A 23,284-nucleotide genomic window follows, 5' to 3' on the forward strand; every position below is an offset into this window, starting at 1 on the left:
AAGCCTGTAGTCTTCAGCTACTGCATCCTGAATTACATTTTGCTAGCTGACGCTATCATACAATGGCTACCAGGGTAGTTGATCACAAAATGATTATAATGGTAACCCTATTACCTCCCCTTCTGCTTCTCAGCATGGGATTTTTTAAAATCATTTTGGACTGTTTTTGTCCCATTCTTCCATTCATGCAGGGGGTTGCTGCTGCTACACATAGGAACATAGAAGATTGACGGCAAAAAAAGACCTCATGGTCCATCTAGTCTGCCCTTGTACTATTTCCTGTATTTTATCTTAGGATGGATATATGTTTATCCCAGGCATGTTTAAATTCAGTTACTGTGGATTTACCAACCATGTCTGCTGGAAGTTTTTTCCCGGCATCTACTACTCTTTCAGTAAAATAATATTTTCTCATGTTGCTTCTGATCTTTCCCCCAACTAACCTCAGATTGTGCCCCCTTGTGTTCACTTTCCTATTAAAAACACTTCTCTTCTGAACCTTATTTAACCCTTTAACCCTTTAACATATTTAAATGTTTTGATCATGACCCCCCCCCCCCCTTTCCTTTCTGTCCTCCAGACTATACAGATTGAGTTCATTAAGACTTTCCTGATAAGTTTTATGCTTAAGACCTTCCACCATTTTTGTAGCCTGTCTTTGGACCCGTTCAATTTTGTCAATATCTTTTTGTAGGTGAGGTCTCCAGATCTGAGCACAGTATTCCAAATGTGGTCTCACCAGTGCTCTATACAACAGGATCACAATCTCCCTCTTCATGCTTGTTATACCTCTAGCTATGCAGCCAAGCATTCTACTTGCTTTCCCATCATTTTATCATCTAAGAATCAATATGGTAGAATACTGGAAATACAAATTATGTTTATTTATTTTTTTAAAAAATGTAAAGAATTTTACAAAAGAAAGAAAAAACTGTCAGGCAGGAAAGGAGATTTGGCTGATTGATTATGCACCATCAAGTAATTTTTTGACTCTAACAACCATATAAGAAGATTTTCTCCCTGACAATCTGTCCTTCTGCCACTGTAACTGTTGCTGTTCATCACTTTCTTCTTCTCTTTCCTTCCATCTTTCCCAGAGAGCTTGCTCTTTGCATAATATGTCCAAAGTAGGATAATCTGAGCCTGCTTAGAATATACATAGGCTCCTTTAAAAACCCTGGGACTTGGGAAAGTAAAGTGTTTTTAATTAAAATTGTCCACTCTATTTTATATGATAGTGTTTCCATTGTGCCATGAGACTTTTCTTATTTTTCTGCAAAAGGCTAGCACATCCACCCCTGTGAGCACATTGAAACCATTTGCTTCTGTTAACTGCTTCTTAGCTTTCTATACAGCAAACAGGGGAGAGGCGAGACTTTATTTCTTTTAATTTAACTTCCTGGTTGTTTTGTTGTTATTAAATAAAGCTCAAGGCTGAACTGACTTGACACCCTCTTCTTGAGGTATTTGAAAATGATCTTTTAAAGTCCCTTGGGTAATTTAAAAAAAGAACTTGACTCCTCCTTGAGACCATTGAAAAGTTCTGAGATATTTTTCCATTCCAAAGTGTTCGTCCTTAGTTCCACCTACCACAAAACAGCTGCTGAAACCACATGGGAGGACACAGGGAGACAGCTGTCATGTTATGAATCAGACATGAGTTGGAGCAAGTAAATGAAATTTACCCCTTTTTCTCAAAGACTATGCTGTTTTTCTATTTAAATAATTCCCTATAAGGTAGGGGGAGCATGCCGCATGTGACTCTTTCATCCCTCTGTTGATGTAAATGTATAATAAATTTGAGGTAACATATTCTCAATACTTTTATCTTTAACTTTTATTTTATTAATCAGTTCAATATAACCATTTTAAAACATTTATAAACTTCACCCATGGCAAAATTATTGTTTCATCCTATTTGCGTGACTTCTATATTACATGCCCATATTCAAGCAAAAAGTAGTATAGAAGATTATGAATGTGGTTTTTTTCAGTGCCATACCGCTGTTCATTTTACTTGCAGTTAGAATTTTCTGAATGTTAATTTTCCCAAACATTTCTCACTAATAACTGCTGAGCTGTAATAACTAAAAAAACCCCAAGAAATTATCTTAAAATCAATTCACCTGTCTGAAAGCAAAATGATATGGGGCAGCTTGCCACATACAAAAGTGTTAAAAGATATCTGAATATTTGAAAGCAGGTCAAAATTAGACATTTTCTTTGACAATTGGACAATTGCACATTTACAACGACAGACTTTGGATTTTCCTTTAAAGGGTAGCGGAAAATAAGTCAGCCACACACAAAAAACCCACCAGGGATCAGTTTTAATTGTGAGCAACCCTATGACCACTTTAATTGGAGAAGGCATTCTGACCTCACAGATGAAAACACTATTTAAGTTCTGCCAACCAGATGTTCCACTAGCAACTAAGCAGCTGCGAGCAGTGGTTTTCTAGGCTGCTTGAACAGAAGGTACAGAATATTTAACCGAAAAAGATGATTGCCTTAACTTTTCTTTTTGCCTTGTTATGGGATAGAGGTTTTAGCTGGGGATTCAAGGATGGAGTTCTTCACAATTCTATTATGTTAGGTAAGTTGATTTTTCTTTTTATTTGTGCTTCTCTTAATAAATGTTTAACTGCAGAAAGAGCTACTAATTCTTGTATCAGTCCCTGCATTTTTGTGTAGCTTGCGTTTAAAGGTACAAATCTTTACTGAATAATAGCACCGTGGACTTAATTCTTTATTTTCCATTTTAAAAGATGTTTTTGCATTCCTTTAAAGAAAGGGAATGCCTCTGAAACATGAGCTGTGAGAGCGATGCTATCTGAAAGCTTGAGCTATACAGAAAGCTAGACCTCTAGAGATGTGTAGAGAAGAGACCTAAAGAGAAACAGCTGTGTAAGATACATATCAGCCTTTACTTTGAAGATAAATAATTCCCGGGAATACTTCCCGAAACTATAGTTTCCAGGTAGTTACGTGTCCTTCTCTGTACTGCATTTTCTCCATTGATTAATTTAGATTTGCTAACATTAATTTAGGTTTCCTAACATGGCAACTCTGAGTTCAATGACAGCTTCCAATCATACCCAACTAGCATGGCTCAAACAGTAGTATGGTAGTTGATAGACATTGTAGTCCACCCCATAAGAATGGCATTAGATGTGGAAGGCAGGACTATTTCTTCTGCTCCAATTCTTCTCTTTCCTACCTTTCTGGTTGTACTGTTCTACTCATATTTTAATATTCTGGAGCTATCTCTGCTTCAGAGAAACAGAGCTTTGCTCATCCAGGTACAGGAGGGTCAGAATACTGGCAGCCAAAGGCAGATTCCTCTTTCCTTTTCCTACCGATACTCTTTTCCTATCGATACACACGAGCATAGCAAGCACACATGCACATGCATCCCCTTATGGGATTTTGCTTCCGCGCATGCACAGAGAGCCAAAAAATCACAGAAAAATAGAAAAAAAAGATGGCAGTGTGCACGGACCAGCAAAGACAGCACCAGAGCTGTCGCGCCAAAATTGCATCATCAGCAGGCCACTACCGGAGTGGTGCACCATACCATACTGCTAGGAACTCACCTCTGCTGGTGGCCATCCACAGCTTATTACCCTTCTCAGCATTTTTCATCCTACAGCATGTTGCCTGGAATTGCTGAAAGCTGAGGTTCTCTAGGACTAGTTGTTCTCCCTCAATCGATTTTTGGATATAGTCAGCTGTTATGCGGTGGCCCAAAAGGTAATTTCATTCTCTCCTAAGCTCCTTTTGCACAGATACCAGACTTCTAAAGCTTGCATCACTGCAAGTCACCTATGAACAACAAAACAACCTTCCAGTTGGTATACGAAGAAAAGAACAAAGCAGCATGAAAACTTTGTAGTCTTTTCCTGTCAAGCTCAACACTAGGTGTTTTTAGCAGTAACATAAAAATGGTTGGCTACTGCCAGCCTCCAGGATATATTTGCAATATAATATAAACCTTGGGATTTTCTCAAGAGTCTTATCCAATATTAACTAGGCCACTCATCTTGCTTAGGTTTTCTGAGATTAAGCCTAAATGTGGTTTGTTTGGTTTTGGCTTAGCCTGGTGTTGTAAACAAAGTACTTGTGATTTGTCACCTACAGATGATGGACTCAGAGATTGATTCTGTAGTCAGCAAAGGACATGTGATAACAAACTGGGGGAGGTAATCTTAGCATATTGTGTAGTAAAACGTTTTCTAAAAGATCTCTGGTTCAGACATTGTTCTTTCCATTATTATTTTTAATTCTGGCAGAGAAAGCAAACAGAGGATAGGGAACCTTTTTATTTATTTATCTTACTCAAATTTAATTACAATTTACTGGAGGGGCATCACTAGTTCAAACCACAATTAAAACTGCTCTTTCCAATTCCTCATTCACAACATAAGATGGAGAAATACTGGAACTGTTGTTGTTACATATGTACATACGTAGTGATTATTTGCATAGCTGCTGCTTATTGGCTAATCTAATGGTGGGAGAATAAACTCCCATCAGTGGCTAGCAAGCTACAGGGAAACCTTAAAAGCGGTTTCCCTGTAGACTGCCTGCAGTCCATATTAGTTCTATATAATATACAATAGACAATGTTGAAGTGTTCCTGTGACTCGACTCTTCATTTACGAGCAAATCTAACAGTTGTTGTTTTCTGTTGAGTGGGGGAAGCATTGGAACAGATATCAGCCTGAGGAAACCCTCAAGAAGCATATCTTATTAGCTCTTCTTGCTAATCAGAATAGTGCTGGGTTTGATGGATGAACTGTATATCGATAAAAAGCAGTTTTGTATGTGTTCCAAATAATTTTATCCAAGAGCCTGGTTATCACATTATTTTATTTCAGAATGAGTTTGGCTTGGTTTCAGTTTAGTGTCTTCTGTGAAGTCTGCCTCTGTGATTCATAAACCACAGCTTATAGCTTAATGAATGGGGAGAAGTCTGCAACTCTTCCAGGCCCATGTTGCTGGCCAAAAGCCTTTCTGAAATGAACTGCTAAAATTTAGCAAAGTTGTTTGTTTTGGGAAGAATATCCTGGCCAAAGCAAGACATGTGATAGGTACACTGAGCCTCCATGAGATAACTTAATTTTTCCTTTAAACCACTCTCTTGCTGGTTCAAAATGAAGCATTATTTCAGGAGTCATCCGAATGATAGTGGTCAATGTTCAGCCATCATTAAGTCTCACTAAGATGACTATACTGCATTCAAAACAGAATATCAATGCCCAGTGTTGCAGAGGGAAGCAGAAAAATATATAGTAAAATTTATTGGATTTGTATGCTGCCCCGAGTCTGCGGAGAGGGGCGGCATACAAATCCAATAAATAATAATAATAATAATAATAATAATAATAATGATAATGATAATAATAATAATAATAATAATAATAATATAGTCTGCAGAGAGGGGCGGCATACAAATATAATTAATAATAATAATAATAATAATAATAATAATAATAATAATTGTTGAAGTTGGTAATGGGTTTTTTGTTTGTTTGTTTTGTTTTGTTTGAGAGTGTAGGCTATCTGAGAACATCCTATGCCACAACGGAAAGAGTGAAGGACCATTTTGGCTCAGTGCTCAGTTTCTTTCTACTTAAAATGATAGAGAAAGAGATGGTAATTCAGTGAAACACATGCAAGTTCACATATTTTGGGATATTAATTCATTTTGTGAAAGGTTCAATAATCTTGTCTGGAGATGAGGCTTGGTTTTCATTGACATCATCCCCCCCCCCCATACAAAGAAGAATATATATTTTAATTTCATTTAGCAGATACCTTGTGGTCTTGAGTGTTATTCAATATATGGCATTATAATGTACTGTATGTACATATTATAGATATGACAATATTTATATATGCATATTACCCATACCACATTTATATTTGCTGTTGAAAATCATTCTTGGCTTAATATGGATCAAACCTAGAACTCACCCCGAACTTTATAATCCTTGTGTCTTGACAGAATGCTCTGGCCATGTATTCTTCCTTGTCTTTTCCCTCTACTCTTTTTCTAGTTTTATTTTTAGTAATGTTGTCACTTGCTGTGGAAACTTTCTTTTTAGATAGAAAACAATGTCATAAATGTTTAAATAAGCTGTAACTTCCAAAAGTGAGACAGCTTCCATCCCACGTACAACATTGTACACCTCCATAAAGCTCTGGGATAGGATATTTGTAAGCTGTTAGTTATCTTGCTGTAAGACGCCCTGAGTCTCAGGAGAAGGGTGGCATAGAAATCGAATTAATAAAATAATATACTGCTCAAAAAAATAAACGGAACACTTAAATAACACATCCTGGATCTGAATGAATGAAATATTCTCATTGAATACTGTGTTCTGTACAAAGTTGAATGTGCTAACAACAAAATGAAATTGATTGTCAATCAGTGTTGCTTCCTAAGTGGACAGTTTGATTTCACAGAAGTTTTATTTACTTGGAGTTATATTGTGTTGTTTAAGTGTCACCTTTATTTTTTTGAGCAGTGTATAAATAATAAATAAATATTTTAAATCTGACATGGCACAAATAATACTACTTCTATTTCTTTAGACTAAAGTCACAACTGTACAAAAAAGAAAGAAGGGGGAATAGAAATCTCAATTCTGCATTGCTGGAGAGACGGAGTAACGACACGGACACCAGAGCTGGATTTAAAATTGGGTCATTTTTATTAACATAAATTTGCATAATTTATTCAAATAATATTGCATAAATTTGCATAAACAACTATGACCCGGAACTGGACCTGCAGGGTCAAACAAATACTTCCGGGGCGGAAATGACATTATGCCAGTAAACATTCCTGGGCAACTCATGGGCGTATCTCGATGCAAGGTCCAGGTGAGGGCCAGGCCGTCACCTGTGACCTTTTCTGCCATGCTGTGCATGAGGGGGGTCCCACCGGCTAACCCGAATCGGGGAATTAAAGGTGTAGGACCCAAAGACAGGTTCCCCCCAGCTGCTCAGGCAGAAACTCCCTCCATGAGCTTGCGGAGAACCTGTCAATCATCCCCAAAGATGCCCAAGGGAGAACGCGCGGTTGCTAAACCACCCAATTTTCCGCCCCTAACCTGCCTACCCAAATGACCAAAGGTAAGCCAAATTAACCTAATTAATGCAAGCACCCCCTAACCGCACAGCCATCACCCCAGTGTGGAATGGGCGAAAAAACAGCCCAGCTAAGAGGCAGAGCTGCAAAAAATTCCCATTCGGCCCCCTAAGGGCGACCCCGAAGCACACTGCAAAATAGTGGAGGGCGGGCGGGTGTCTGCTGCAGTAGATCGGTCCGGGCGAAAAGGAAGAGCTTCGGGCCTGCTCGCCCTTATATAGGGCAAGCAGGCCCCGCCCGGACCAATCAGGGCCTCAGCCAATCAGGCCCTGCTCTCCCGAGCGAAGTCTCGCATCGCGAGACTTCGCCCGGGATCCAAGATGGCGGCCGCCATGAGGGACCGTGTCTCCCGGTCCCTCCAGCAAAGCCTGCCTGCCGGGTAAGTCCGGCGCTGCCCTTGCTGGAGAGACGGAGTAACGACACGGACACCAGAGCTGGATTTAAAATTGGGTCATTTTTATTAACATAAATTTGCATAATTTATTCAAATAATATTGCATAAATTTGCATAAACAACTATGACCCGGAACTGGACCTGCAGGGTCAAACAAATACTTCCGGGGCGGAAATGACGTTATGCCAGTAAACATTCCTGGGCAACTCATGGGCGTATCTCGATGCAAGGTCCAGGTGAGGGCCAGGCCGTCACCTGTGACCTTTTCTGCCATGCTGTGCATGAGGGGGGTCCCACCGGCTAACCCGAATCGGGGAATTAAAGGTGTAGGACCCAAAGACAGGTTCCCCCCAGCTGCTCAGGCAGAAACTCCCTCCATGAGCTTGCGGAGAACCTGTCAATCATCCCCAAAGATGCCCAAGGGAGAACGCGCGGTTGCTAAACCACCCAATTTTCCGCCCCTAACCTGCCACAGGAGCGGGGGTCAGATCTCTATCTTGGCCCCCCGACTCCCCCCTCTAGCTGCGCCAGCTCACGCAGAGACCGCTGCAGGTCCTGTAAGAAGATGGCGTTCCCCTGGTCAGACAGGTGAACGCCATCATCACGGTAGAGCCATGGCTGGTCTATTGATATAAGGGGATGAGGTATTACTACTCCACCCAACTCTCAAACTGTTTTACCCATAGCCCTATTCACCCGTCGCCTAGCCCGGTGAATGGCCCTAAGGGGAGAGGCGTCCCTCCAAACAAGCCTAGGTAATAGTTCTGACCACACCACTTGCGTGGTGGGCCAGACCTCACGAAGCCTTCACAGGTCTTCGCGTGCCTGGATGATCAGCGCCAGGCCTCCCAGTATGCGCAGGTCATTGCCACCTAAGTGCAATACCAGCCACCTGGATGCGGCCACAGGACACTGCCCACCCAAACCCACTTGGGAACGACTCCAGGAGCCGCCCCCCATATTGCCGGGCGCAGCCACCAAATGCTGACCGCCCAGCCACACCGGTAGGAGACCCTCCCACCGCATACCTCTCCGGCCCATCCAGGTAACCCTGACCCACCGCCCCAGGGACGGCTGGGTCCCGACAGCGCTCCTGGCCGCCAGGCGGCCGGCCCAGCAAATCATGCTGTGGCCACACAGCAGCGCCGTCGGTGTCACGTCAGCCTGGGGACCTGCAAGAGGAAACACACGCAGAGAGGTCACCTAGCCTAAGCCCTGCCTAGGATCCTCAGCGGCCTAACATAACCCAAATATGCCGCTGACCGCCAGCGGCCGATCACCCGAATCCAGTGGGCCGGGAAACCAGAAAGTGCCGTGCTAGTGGCGGCGCCGATACGGAACGAACGCGTTCCATAACCGGCGGGAGCCGTGCCCACCTGGGCCATAGCCCTGGGTACTAACGCACAAAAGTACAAACGGGTCAGAAGGGGTACCGTCCCAATGCCTAGACGGGTACCCCAGACCTGATCCCCGCAGAAAACACCAAAGCTGTAGGGCGGCCACCGTACACACCGATTGGTCGGCGGCCGCACTAAGGTAGATGGTAACCCCTCTGCGTAGCTGATCTGACTCAGACCGCCTTACCACAAGGGACCCCCCCCTTGTCTAACGGCCAGATCAGCGTGCTGGAAGGCACGGAGCGAATTGCCAGCCTGAGATGAGGCCAGGCCTCGCTGACCCCAAGGGCCCCAAGCATGACACCAGTCGCTGCACCAGAAAGACGGGCCTCTTACAATGAGGAACACAGACTGCCAAAAACCACGTTGATTAAAGACAGCTGCTCCACCGTCAGAGCCTGACGAGTGTCACCAGGGGCCCCCGCTCGCTCCCCATACAGCCCTCCAGCACCTGCCGGATGCAAAGTCACCCGGAACAAGCAGCAAACCCCCCGCCTTGGACAGAAAGGCGAGGCCGGCTAACCAGGACCGGATCGTCCTAACTGACAGGCCACGCTGCCCCAGCTGGACGCAGAACCCGGCCAGGCGCTATACAGGGATGGGACAGCTAAGCTGGTAACTCCCGCCCTGCCTGAAATCCCCAAACTCCTAACCCGCACGCTGGTATGCCCCAAGGGTGCCGGGCGTTACAGACAAGGGGATTGCCCGGGATGCCGCGACTCTCCACCACTCCGGATCCCTCCCAGACTCCAGAGGTGGCTGGGGAACACTTCTGGCAACTTCCGGGCCCACGGGGCCAGGGTCCGAAACCTGGACAACTGACCACGGGACAAGGCATCAGCAACCCCGTTATCTAACCCGGGGACATGCTTAGCCAAAAACAATGCGTTTAGAGACAAGGACCTGTGCACAAAATGGCGGACAAGCCGCATGACCCTGTCGCTCTTCGAGGACAGGGCATTCACCACATGGACAACCGCTAGGTTGTCACACCAAAAGTGCACAGTCTTGTCCCTAAACTGCTCACCCCAAAGCTCTAAGGCCACTATTAAGGGGAAGAGCTCCAGGAACGTAAGGTCCTTAACCAACGAAGTGGCACTCCATTCCGGAGGCCATGCCGACCAGCACCACTGGTCGCCTAACACTACCCCGAAACCACAAGTCCCCGCGGCGTCAGAGCAGAGCTGCAACTCAGCTTCCAACAGAAGCTCGTGCCTCCAGAAAGACAACCCGTTAAATCTAACCAAAAAATCCCGCCACACGCCGAGGTCAGCCCTGACCCCGGCGCAAAGGCGGGTACGATGATGGGGCAAACGGAGCCCCTTCATCGCATCATACAACCTCCTGGAAAAAGCCCTTCCAGGAACAACTACCCGACAGGCAAAATTAAGAATGCCTGCCAGTTCCTGAAGCTGCCGTAGGGTCACCTTCCGGCAGCCCAGGACCTCATCGAGCTTCCGCTTGATCTTTACCAACTTCTCTAGGGGCAATCTGGAAGATTGCTCCTCTGAGTCCAATTCAATACCCAGGAAGGTAATCCTGGTGGCGGGGCCTTCGGTCTTCTCAGAGGCTAAAGGCACCCCTAATTGAGCACAAAGGGCTTCGAAGTCCCGCATCAAAGCAAAACATTGCGCCGAATGCGCAGGCCCCGCCAGAAGGAAATCGTCAAGGCAGTGAACGACCGTACCCAGGCCACTTTGCCTCCTGAGCGCCCACTCCAAGAAGGTGCTAAAACTCTCGAAAAGAGAGCACGAGACAGAGCACCCCATGGGCAAAGCTCTGTCCACGTAATAGCCCCCCTCGAAATGGAAGCCCAACAGCTCAAAGTCATCCGGGTGTATGGGGAGGAGCCGGAATGCCGACTTAATGTCGCATTTACCCATAAGGGCTCCCGCCCCACACTTCCTAACCATAGTCACGGCCGCATCAAAGGATGCATACCGGACTGAACACAACTCGTCAGGAATGAAATCATTCACTGACTCCCCTTTTGGAAAAGACAAATGGTGAATCAACCTAAATTCACCACTCGCCTTTTTGGGGACCACACCTAAGGGAGACACACGAAGATTCGGGAAGGGCGGCTCCGCAAAGGGCCCCAGGACCCTGCCTTCGGCAACCTCCTTCCCAATCTTCTCCCTAACAATGTCTTCATGACCAACAACCGACCCAAGGTTGTCAGACATGAAGGCCTTCCTAACACCCTGATAAGGGATCCTAAATCCCTGCACAAAACCTAGCAAGAGAGCGGCCGCTCTCGAGCGAGGGTGGTAGTCGCCCAACCAACCCTCAAGCACCCCTAAATTAATTGGGCTGGGCCCCTTTTCCCCCAGCAGGTGGGGAAGGCTTTGGGGGACCCGAGCCTTTCTTTTCACTCCCCTTCTTGGGGCGGGGGCACACGGCTGCGGAATGGTTTCCCCCCACAACCTCCGCAGGCGTGACGAAACCTGCAAGTGGGGCGAAAACACGCCCCCTTTGCAGCGAACTCGTGACAAATTAAAGAGGCACCCTTACTAACGGCACCCGCCACTGCCTTTGCCGGCGCGGGCGTCGCAGGCTCCTCCTCCATAAAATGACCGCTATCGGTCCTATCACAGCCCTCCTTCCCTGACATATGAGTGGCCTGGAACCACAGGTCCGGAACCACCATATTCCAAGGCAAGTAGGGTTCATGGGCAATGCGCATACGGAAGCCCTTGTCATAGTGCCTCCATATGGTCCCCCCATACTCGAAATGGGCCCTCGCTATCAGGTCGATGTACTTCAACAAGGCAGCGGCCCTCTCCGGCTGCCTCTGAATGACCACCGACGCAAAGGTCAGAAATGCATACAGCCACGAGCTGAAGCATTTCGTGACCTTTGTCTTTTTCACTTTCTCCCCAGGGACAATCTCCTTATCTTGTTTAGGGACCTCCCTGTTCAGGAGGGAGAACAAATCAACGTACTCCCCCCGCCAGATTGCCTCCTTAACTGACGGGTGCAGATGGTACCCTAAAGGTGTGGCGGGCAACCCACAAGGGATGGCCCCAGGCTTGATGCTGGCGAACGGGTCCCACACCGTGGTGGCCCCCGAGCCCAGCACGCCAAGCCCCGGTGGATACATGAATGGGACCGGAGGCATAATGGCCGGTGGAGGAGGGATCCAACCCCCCACCCCCGCCCCCGGTGGGACAGGCACCCCCAGCGCCCCTACTGGCGGAGCTGGCGGGGACCAAACCTGACCACAGGTGCCTGCAGCAGCCCCCGTGAAACTGTTGCCACCCCCCATAGCTGGCGGGATGAACCCGGGACCCTGGATGGGCAGTAGCGGAGATGTGCCTGAATGTGGTGCAACCTCACCTGCCCCGTAAGGGGTAGACGCCATCCATGGTGGGCCCATCCTGGTTGGGCCCTGGAAAGATGACCATTGCCCAGGCTGGGCCATCTGTCCAGCATGGCCCGTCCGCCCGGTGCTGCCCGCCTGTCCGGTTCCCGCCATCGGTACTTCGTGGGCCACTTGCCCAGCTGGGGCCGACTCCTCTTCGGGGTCTGCGCCCCAAGCTGCGGTGGCAGCCGAGGAAAGCCCCTCCGGGCCTGCCCCCGACCGCCACCTCTCCAACTCGTCGAGCCGCTCCAGGACCCTGGCCCAGGAGAGAGAAGGGGACACCTCGGGTTGAGGGACTGTGGGCATAAACCCTACCACCCCCCCCACTGGGATCCCCCCCGGGGGCCCCTCTGCCGCCGCCCGAGCCCGGGCAGACGGCCTGGCAGCCCTCCTAGGCCGCACCACAGGGTGGGCCGGGAGGGCCTTAGCTGGCCGCTTCTTAGGGGCCATACCCCTACAATCTATTTTTTACCAAAGAATAGGGCAGGACCAAGCCCTTCCCTAATGGGCCCTGCACCCCTTAAACGAGGCCTGCCCTGACAGCAGGCCTCAGTGGCACAAACCCACCAAGGAAGCCAATCCCCCCTTCCAATGGGCGACAAGGCCCGGAACTAGGCCTTTATCCCAGGCCTACAACCCCCCCAGCGACCCCCGCGGGCCCGCGAGGCCACCAGAAGGCAGCACCCCCCTCCCAACTATGCAGGACAATGAGGCTCCAAACCGGAGCGGAGCCCAGCCGATGCTGGCTCCGCTGATGCTCAAAAAGGCTTTCCGCCCCACCACAGGCCTCAAAATGGCGCCTCGCACGAGGTCGCCAAACAAAATGGCCGACGGAGCAGACCGATCGAATGTCTGCTGCAGTAGATCGGTCCGGGCGAAAAGGAAGAGCTTCGGGCCTGCTCGCCCTTATATAGGGCAAGCAGGTCCCGCCCGGACCAATCAGGGCCTCAGCCAATCAGGCCCTGCTCTCCCGAGCGAAGTCTCGCATCGCGAGACTTCGCCCGGGATCCAAGATGGCGGCCGCCATGAGGGACCGTGTCTCCCGGTCCCTCCAGCAAAGCCTGCCTGCCGGGTAAGTCCGGCGCTGCCCTTTTTTCCCTCTCCCCTAAATGTTTTAGTCAAATGTAAACTTGACTTTTCATTCTTTCTGAATTCATTTAACATGTACAGAAACAAAGGGGGAAGGGGACAGGGAATAGGGAGAGACAGAGTGTCAGCAACAAGGAAATAAAAAATAATTTTAAGATAAGCATTGACCTGGAATTGAGCATTTCCAAATTAAATATTGCACTCTTTGGGAGTCTATAGACAAAATGGAATCCTTCAGTAATTCTCTCACATTTGAGAGCAAACACCAGAATAACCACTTTTTATTAAAACAATTTAAATGCAGATTAGAACAGTTGAAAAGAAAAGCATTAAGTTATATCATTATGTATTACATTCACATCTTCCTTCCTTCAAGGCTTCAGGCAATTACCTCTTCCACCTCAAGCCAAAAGATAATCTTTTTCTTCCCTGGCACTGATTATGTTTATATGACACGCACACACACACCCCAAAATGCCCTCTGGTTAAATGAACATGCATTTTGTCCTCTCTGGGGTGTGTGCTTTTTAACCATCACACTCCAAATATATCATCTAAAACCTGGGTCTTAGACTTGCAGCCTGTATGTCTACGGAGTCTACGGAGAGGGGTGGCATACAAATCTAATAAATAAGTAAATAAATAAATAAAATAAATGTTGTACCCAGCTCTCCAAGCTTTTCTCTGTAGTCTGTATCAGTATTTGGGAAAAGATAAACCATGCTTATATCTTCAAGCTGTCAAGAACTACCCCAAAACAAGAGTAGAAAGAGAACTATACTGATCGTTTGATAAACATAAGGAGGGAGGGAAAAGAGAAAAGGAGGATGCTTCTGATAATTTAGAAGGATATAGGTTTACAACAATTCATTCAGTGACTGTCTGAAGTTACAAAAGCCCTGAAAAAAGCGACTTATGACTGTTTTTCAAATACATGAACCTGTGGTCATATGATCAAAATTCAGACACTTGACAACTTATTTTATTTAGTGTATAATGAGAACCAGGGTGAGTTCCAGTGCTCCGCTCTGATAGTGGCTTGCTAATTGAGCAATTTTGGCATGATAGCTCCGGCGCTGTTTTTGCCAGCCTGTGTGCTCTGCCATCTTTTTTTCTAATTTTCCACAATTTTTTGGCTCTCTGAGCATGCGCAGAAGGAAAATCGCCCTTCTGCACATACGCAGAAGCAAAATCGTGCTAGGGGATGCGTGTGCGTGAAACATCACAATGTACACACAGCACGCCGGTAGGAAGGTAAGAGGAATCCACCCCTGGTGAGAACATGACAGAAGAGAAGGAAAAAAACACATACAATCCATGTAATTATATACAACGTCTATGGAGGTATGACAGTGGACTTATAACTGGACGTCCAACTCAGTTATCCAGGTGATTTGTTTCATGCAGTTCTTCTAGGGAACCTGGAAACTCACATCATGGGCAATCTTGCATGATATGTTTAATAGTTTGCTTATCAACATCACAATCGCAACAAGGGGAAGCTCTCTATCCCCACTGATCCAGGACAGAGGGACTTCTTCCAGTATCACACCTAATTATGTTCTATTTCAAACAGACAGAACAAGGCAGGTCAAAACCAGGTAGATTGATAGGGGGATCACTAATGGTAATGCAACAAGAAGGTATCTCTCCAAGCATTGGCAACTGACTCATATTTATGATGGTTGCAGTGTCCAGGGATCATGTGATCCAGTAGTAGGTTTCACTTACCTTTGCTATCAGTTTGGAACTGTCAACATGTGTGGGGGGGCACTTCTGCACATGCGCAGATCTTCTGTGATGATGTTCTGGTAGGTGGGCAGAGCCTCCCGCCACTGCTACAGGTTTCCCGAATTGGGACAAACTGGTAGCAACCCTACCACTGATGTGATCCCCCTATGTGACTTTCTGACAAGCAAAGTCAATGGGAAAGCCCATCGTGACTAATTTAACAATTGCAATGACTCGCTTAATAACACTGGCAAGAAAGGTTGTTAAATTGGACAAAACTCATTTAACAACTATCACGCTTAGTAACAGAAATTTTGGGGTCAATTGTGGTCATACGTTGAGGCCTACCTATAAAGGCAACACGCTAAGGCAGTGGCTGAGTTACCATAACATCTCGAACAATTCCTATTTTGTGCATCTTAGCCACTGCATCCTTTCCCTTTTTTAAAAGCTTCATGCAGTTCAAATGGGAACCTTAATGCCATCCTGATTTAAGCTACAAGAGGGGGCTTGACAGAAATGGAATGCTGAGGCAAATATAGCTGTGAGATCTCTAAGCCAAAAAGAAAAAGATGTTCCACCTTAAAGGAGAAGCACATATTCCAGTGTATTAATCCTGCTGGTTGCCCTTTCATAGTAGAAAAGCATAAATATGTGCAAATGGTGTTTAAATTTTCACATTCCATTAGGAAACAGCCTTTTTTCCAAGCCTCCCAGGGAGCAGGATTTCCTCAAACTGTTTTGAATATTGTAATGATATCCAGCTGGGATTCCCCCCCCCCCCTGCTTTGATAGCAGAGCTTTAAATTCTTCATCTTACAGATACAATGCACTCTGCAGCAGGCTTTATTAGATCTACACAATTGTAAAAGTATAAAGTGGATTATTGTTAGTGAAGAAAAAAATCCAGAAGAATTTTGATTGATTGATTGATTGATCTTCTTTGTATAACCACACATCACACAAGTCAGTGACATTGGGTGGCATACAACCATGTTGAGAGAATAGGGCCTAATAAGGCCATCAGAAGATTTTTTTTTTTTAATGCAGCAAGTTAAAAGAATGTTTTACCCATGCAACAGCAAACTCTCATGCTTTCAGCATTGCATTCTGTGAGAGGGAATGCTTTTCACACCTCTAGGTGCTACTACAGTACTTAATTTGGCTTATTGTGCTTCTTTTCACCTAGGTTAGCAGCCAAAATTATCTCTAGCTTCATAACTATAAATGCTTAGTTTGTTAAGAATGGAAATAGGTTAGCATTCTTTACGTGCCATCACATTGACTCTTGACTTTGAGTGATCATATAGACCAGAGGTAGGGAATGATGGCCTTTTTATGACTTGAGGACTTCAACTCCTAGAATTTCTGAAGCCCTCAATTCATAAAGGGGCCATCATCTCCCCCCCCCCGATATAGACAGACCTTCTCCAGGATTATCTGTCTACATTTTGACCCTTCAAGTCAAATGTGTTCCAACACTGAACTCATCACCACTGCAATTGAATCTATCCAACTTACAGCTGGACACCTGCTACCTTTATTGATTTGATTTGATTTGATCTGATCTGATCTGATCTGATTTGATTATTTGTATGCACTGGCACATCACATCCACTGCTTCGTTGACTGGACATGGGCTGGAGATGTATAACTGGGTATCATCTGCATACTGATAATACCTCACCCCATGCCTTTAGATGATCTCACCCAGCGGTTTCATATAGATATTAAATAGCAGAGGGGAAAGGACTGACCCCTGAGGCACCCCACAAGGGAGAGACCTAGAGGTCGAACTCTGACCCCACCCCACCCCACTAACACCGACTGCGACCGACCGGAGAGGTAGGAGGAGAACCACTGTAGAACAGTGCCTCCCACTCCCAGCCCCTCCAGTCGGCGCAGAAGGATACCATGGTCAATGGTATCGAAAGCCGCTGAGAGGTCAAGAAGCACCAGGACAGAGGATAAACCCCTGACCCGGGCCCGCCAGAGATCATCCATCAACGCGACCAAAGCAGTTTCCATGCTGTAGCCGGGCCTGAATCCTGACTGTTGAGGGCTAGATAATCGGCTTCTTCCAAGGACCGCTGGAGCTGGAGTGCCACCACCTTCTCGACAACCTTCCCCATAAAGGGAAGGTTGGAGACTGGACGATAGTTATTGAGAATGGCTGGGTCCAGGGAAGGCTTCTTGAAGAGGGGGCGCACAAGTGCTTCCTTGTAGGAATCCGGAAAGGACCCCCTCCCCAGAGAAGCTTTGACAATCTCCTGGACCCAGCTCCGTGTCACCTCTCTGCTGGCCGAAACCAGCCAGGAGGGACACGGATCCAGTAAGCACCTTTTCCACCCTTCCCAGTATTATAGACTCTCAAGAGAGATGTACCTCAAAGCAATACAGTGTAATATCTCTTTCTATATCTGGTCAGAACCAATTTGCTTGTTTCTCCTTCCCAGCAAACTTTGAAAAAGTACTTGAAGTAAACAAACAAATTCCCACCCCAAATTTCCATTCCATTTTCCTTGTTCTACCTAACTTAAAGAATAGTCACAAAATCCTCTTTTTCTGATCTTTCAATTATTTCATCTGATAAATCCTCCTTGGCAATTCTATAACTGGGATGTGATTTTCTAAACAATGAGCTGGTTTAGTAAATACTTTTATCGATTTTGGACATAACCCTTATTGCACGCGTATCAGTGGAAGAGATTACAGCATATTTTTAATTCTCTGTTAAAATTAATTGAGTTTAAAATTTATTTTTTAAATAAATATTTAGGTTAAGTAACTTTTAAAAATGATATTCAACTGGCTAATTATGTTAATGTTATAGCTTTCACAAATCCCAAATAAAAAGTTGCATATTATGGAGGAAGTAAAGACTAATGTTTTACAAGCATTGATCCTGTTATGACTGCATATGTACAAGCAATAAAAGAAAATAAAGGAAGCAAAAAATAATAATAATTGGATGATACAGAGACTGTGCTCATTTTGCATAAAGCCATAATGTCTATTTGTTTCATTTTGGCTTGGCAACTGTATATCTGGCCACAGAGATTTATTCAACAAGGCATGATTAAAATGAAATATGGCCTAGCATGATGTATAAATAGTCATTATTACAATTACTGGTCAGTCTTTTGATGAGACAAAGATCTAGTGTAGGATACTTTTAAGTAGGACCCCACCATAGACGATTATGCCTTCCAAATAATAACTCTCTCTCCTTTATCTTTCATAACAGAACTGTAGGGCTGATATTGCTTTAGGACTTCTTCACTTTCTCATTTTTAAGCAATTTATTGTAACCTGCCTAGATCCATGCATGTTACTTAATGCTATTCAGATGCTTAATATAGAGATGGCAGGAGAGCAGGGAGTGCTAACTGAAATAGTCGGAGGCAAGTATTGGTAATAATAGACTTTATTCAGTATGTCGGAAAGACGTACGGAGATGAAGAACTGAAGCCATAACAGATAACAGGGTTTATATACTCTCGCCAGCTGAGGTAACAACCAATCGGGTGACAGAACCTTTGCTGCCCTTGCTCCGACGAATAACTAAACATTCACAGTAACCGGGGTTCATCCAATAACAACTAGTCTCCAAGCGTACTTCCATTAATCTCTGGGCAGGACATAACACTAACAAATTCCCATTCTGGCCATTTCTTGCCCCTGACTTTCAACAAAATCTGGTCATGCAAGGTAAGTCTAACAAGCTTACCTGGCTTTCAGAAATTCAAATGGCCACTAGATTGCAAAACAAAAGCAAGAGATTTTTCTGTATTTCTTTCCTGCTATACCTAGTATTCCTCTGGATTGCTGCACTCACTATGATAGTCTAGGTATGAGGCCCCACCAGGAAATCTAATGGAACCTCTCCACAGAAGGATTGAGAAGCAAGTGAGGAGTCCGCACGGTGGCTGCTGCTACTCCAAAGTCAGGCAGTGCTTTAGCTAGTGTTCTGAGCTAGGTTTCCTTAGAAAGCATGAAGCAGTGTCTTAGCCCTAGTAAAACCCATTTTATTTACACAACTCTGAACTCCTTTCATTCACAGTCCACCAGGCTTGGCAAGCAGTCTTTCAGAGGAATAATTATAAACACACAGCTTATCTTACTTGGAATACTGCCAGAGAGCTAGTTTCAAAATGCAGGCAAGACAAAACTTGGCACAGAGTCTATTCGAGTCACAAATAGCAGTTTTCACTCTTGCAACAACTGAAGGAACTAATTGCTTCCTGCAAAAGTCCAAGTACATTTGCTCCTCTTTTATGTTCTATGGGAGAGACCAATCATCTCCAAGGGGTGGCCTTACTCCCAAGTCGACCCTGCTTTCTTAATTGTTTTTTTCTTCTGGTAGCTCTGCACATACACACACTTGTAACAGGCTCCAACTGTTCTTCTGTCTTGCTGATGTTTGACTCCAGAGGCAGCTGATAACTACAAGATGGCCTTGGCCCCCTCTCTGCCTCTGATGCAGAGCTCTCATCCGAGCCTTCCCCAGACTCCAGGCTCCAGCCCATGCCCCTACCCAAGCTCCTCACTGTCTGAATCAGCTGCCAGCCCACTGACCACGGATGGGCCACAGCAGCTAGAGCCAAAGGCATTGGAAGCCCTGGCAATTTCCCTGAAATTGATGTTGGACACTGCCTTTCTTTTCCACAATGGTGTGATGGCCTAGAGCAGGGGTAGGCAAAGTTGGCTCTTTCTATGACATGTGGACTTCAACTCCCAGAATTCCCGAGTTAGCATGATTGATTCAGGAATTCTGGGAGTTGAAGTCCACAAGTCATAGAAGAGAAAACTTTGCCTGTCCCTAGCCTCGAGGTGGAGCTCTTGCATCACAATCAGGCAGCTCTGAGTTTGATGCTAGGTAGAATAGAATAGAATTCTTTATTGGCCAAGTGTGATTGGACACACAAGGAATTTGTCTTGGTGCATATGCTCTCAGTGTACATAAAAGAAAAAGATGCATTTGTCAAGAATTATGTGGTATAACACTCAATGATTGTCATAGGGGTCAAATAAGCAATGAAGAAACAATATTAATAAAAATCTTAGGATACAAGCAACAAGGTAGAGGTTGATATATCTCTCTCTGGGCACAATGAGAATATATCTGCTGAAAAAAGCTGCACATTGACAACAGGAGGGTCATTTGTCCAGTAAACACTCGGCTCCATTCAGTTGCCCAGATTCCATCCCACATGGGATTATGGGGTCATTAAAAGAAGATGATGACTGTCTTCCTTTTCCAGATGTTCTTCTCTTTCCTGTTTGTGAAAGTACAAAGATAAAGAGAATAGAAATGCCATAGTTGGGCTCCAAAAACCAAGATGACTACCCTCTGGAGAGCTGAGAAGGCTTGGGTCCAGAAGCACGTTTTCCATAGTAATCATAGTGCTTTGAAACTATCCTTTCACCAAAGGGACATCTGGCATCATCCATATCATCCTTCCACAAGGCTGCCCAAACAGTTTTATTTAAGAGGGTTTGCTGTTTGTTTACCTGGTTGTGTCTGTTCTGTTTTCCACTCTGTTATGGTATGCTGCAAATCACCCAAAATAAACAAGCAATTGTCATCCATAACAAACATACAGAACTTGCATCCCAATGCATGTAGAAAAGGGGTAAGATGTGTATTCCAAAGCATTGCATTAATTATGTCACTGTATACCTTCTTGCTTCCCCCCTGCCATAGACACCCCTAATCATTGTGTCACCCCACAGACAAAAATGGAGACTGTGACTGTGTTCTTCCTTTTCTTCTGCCCTCCCTTGATTTTTGCAGCTTCATAGAGCTCACTGCCTGAGTTCCACAAGTGCTTTTTGAAACGGTAACTGGACTTTTTTTGCTTTTTCCTTAAAGACATTTTGCTTCTCATCCAAGAAGCTTCTCCAGTTCTTAGATTAGAAACAAAATGTCTTCAAGGAGAAACAAAGAAAGTCCAGTTGCCTTTTGAAACAGCACCTTTTGGACAACCATGACCTGGATGACTGAGAATCTCTATAGACACTCAGTGCCTCAGTTCTCTCATGCTGATGGTACAGATGGGGAGGGAGTTGCAATATTTGCCTGGAGGCCCAGGGAGCCCTATTTGCCCCCTTCATGTCTCTCATCCATCCAAGGCATACATAAGTGCACCTTCGTGCCCACCATCCCTTTTTTATCCTTTATATCTCTACTTTATACTTATGTTGTGTTAAAACATACCACAATACTATACTGTACTTGTACGACAAATAAATAAATAAATAAAGTTCAGTGAGTTGCTGTATTCATGTTGTTTACATCAATTCCTGGACTGATCCAACAATATGTCATTGATGGGTTTTTCCAAATAAACCTGGGAAAGTTACTCATGATAGATGCTTTGAGTAGCCAAATTACATCAGTCCAGTAAATTGCTTCTGTTATGGAATAATTTTGGTATAAACAGAGAACTCTGCCCCAATTGTTTGAGCAGGACAGAGAGGAGATTCAATCTCTAAATCTAAATATAATAGCATATGACGAGAGAGCATTCATTGACAATCAATTAATCAAGCTAGAAGGATGTAAAAGTAAGATAAAATATTTTCGTTTGCATTTTAAAAAGCCTAAAACCCTTGCTATCTTTTTTTTTTTTTACAGAAAATTAGCCAATCCTACAGTATTGCATAGACTGTACTTAATTGCAGGGTGTTCATAATATATCTCAATGCTAATAAAATCAAAATGCTGATATGAGCTAGCATTAGTTCATTATTATTTGTATTTAATTAATTACATTTAATTATATTTTATTTATTGATGTACATTTCTGCAATAACTACAATTCTATTAGCTCCCTAAAAATAATATATTTCATTCTTCCAAAGTCTAAAATTTCTAGTATTCTACTGCTGTACAGTTAAACAGCATTCATAGAATGGACCTATCATTATCTGAACATCAGTAGTGGGTTTCACTTATCTTTGCTACCGGTTCGGGAACAGGAACAGGTGTGAGTGGTTTTGTGTGTACACTTTGCATGCACGCAATATTTCTGTGCATGCACAGAACCTTATTTGCATGCATGAAGCATTTTTTATGACATCCGGGTGGATGGAAAGAGCCTCCCACTGCTACCGGATCAGGCGAACCGAGAGCAACCCACCATTGCTGAACAATATATCATAATCTGTATATTATGGAATAAATGAGCATATACTAAATATCTATAATTCACACCATCGTTAACTATTTCACTTACAATGTCTCTGGTTTCACTTTAAAAAATGATCTAGCCCTTCAGGCTCACTGCTTCATTCTACTTTTTAACGTTAAAAACCATTAATTGTAAAAAATATGTAAATGAAATTTGGCAGTTGTAAAGCAAAGTATTAATCTTCACTGTTGTTTTTATTTTTAACAATGCCCTCAGATTCATAAAAGCTCAGCAAAGGGCAGCGCCGGACTTACCCGGCAGGCAGGCTTTGCTGGAGGGACCGGGAGACACGGTCCCTCATGGCGGCCGCCATTTTGGATCCCGGGCGAAGTCTCGCGATGCGAGACTTCGCTCGGGAGATCGGGGCCTGATTGGCCAGGCCCTGATTGGTCCGGGCGGGGCCTGCTTGCCCTATATAAGGGCGAGCAGGCCCGGGGCTCTTCCTTTTCGCCCGGACCAAGCTCCTGAGCAGACGTTCGTTCGTCTGCTCCGGCGGCCATTTTAGGTGGCGACCTCGTGCGAGGCGCCATTTTGTGGCCTGTGGTTGAAGCGAAGAGCCTTTTTTCAGTGTTAGCGGAGCCAGCATCGGCTGGACTCCGCTCTGGTTTGGAGCCTCATTGCCTGTTGTGGGTGGTGGGGGTGCTGCCTTTGGGAGGCCCCGCGGGCTTGTGGTATCCTGGGGGTGGCTTGTGGCCTGGGATAAGGCCTGGTGTCGGGCCTTGTTGCCCACTGGGAGGTGGGATTAGCCTCTTGGGAGGGCTTTGTTCTGCGGAGGCCTGCTGCTTCTGGCAGGCCTTTGCCCACGGGGTGCAGGGCCCGTTGGGGGAGGGCTTGGTCCTGCCCTATTCCTTTTTGTTAACAATAGATTTTAGTAGTATGGCCCCTAAAAAGCGGCCAGCTAAGGCCCTCCCGGCCCAACCTGTGGTGCGGCCTAGGAGGGCTGCCAGGCCGTCT

At 45.4% G+C, this 23,284-nt stretch overlaps 1 protein-coding gene across 1 annotated transcript in view; it reads left to right on the plus strand.

The window, feature by feature from the left end:
- Window positions 1-2,411: 2,411 nt before the first annotated feature.
- The window catches only part of TNFAIP6 (TNF alpha induced protein 6), a 38,564-nt gene continuing 17,691 nt past the window's right edge, over window positions 2,412-23,284 (plus strand). The window contains exon 1 of the mRNA XM_070737116.1: window positions 2,412-2,596. Within this exon, the coding sequence (XP_070593217.1) occupies window positions 2,503-2,596 (94 nt within the window). The 5' untranslated portion in view covers window positions 2,412-2,502. The remainder of the gene's footprint in view (window positions 2,597-23,284) is intronic.

The sequence above is a fragment of the Erythrolamprus reginae genome, chromosome 1 (genome assembly GCF_031021105.1).
Source record: "Erythrolamprus reginae isolate rEryReg1 chromosome 1, rEryReg1.hap1, whole genome shotgun sequence".
In the NCBI taxonomy this organism is placed as follows: Eukaryota; Metazoa; Chordata; class Lepidosauria; order Squamata; family Dipsadidae; genus Erythrolamprus; species Erythrolamprus reginae.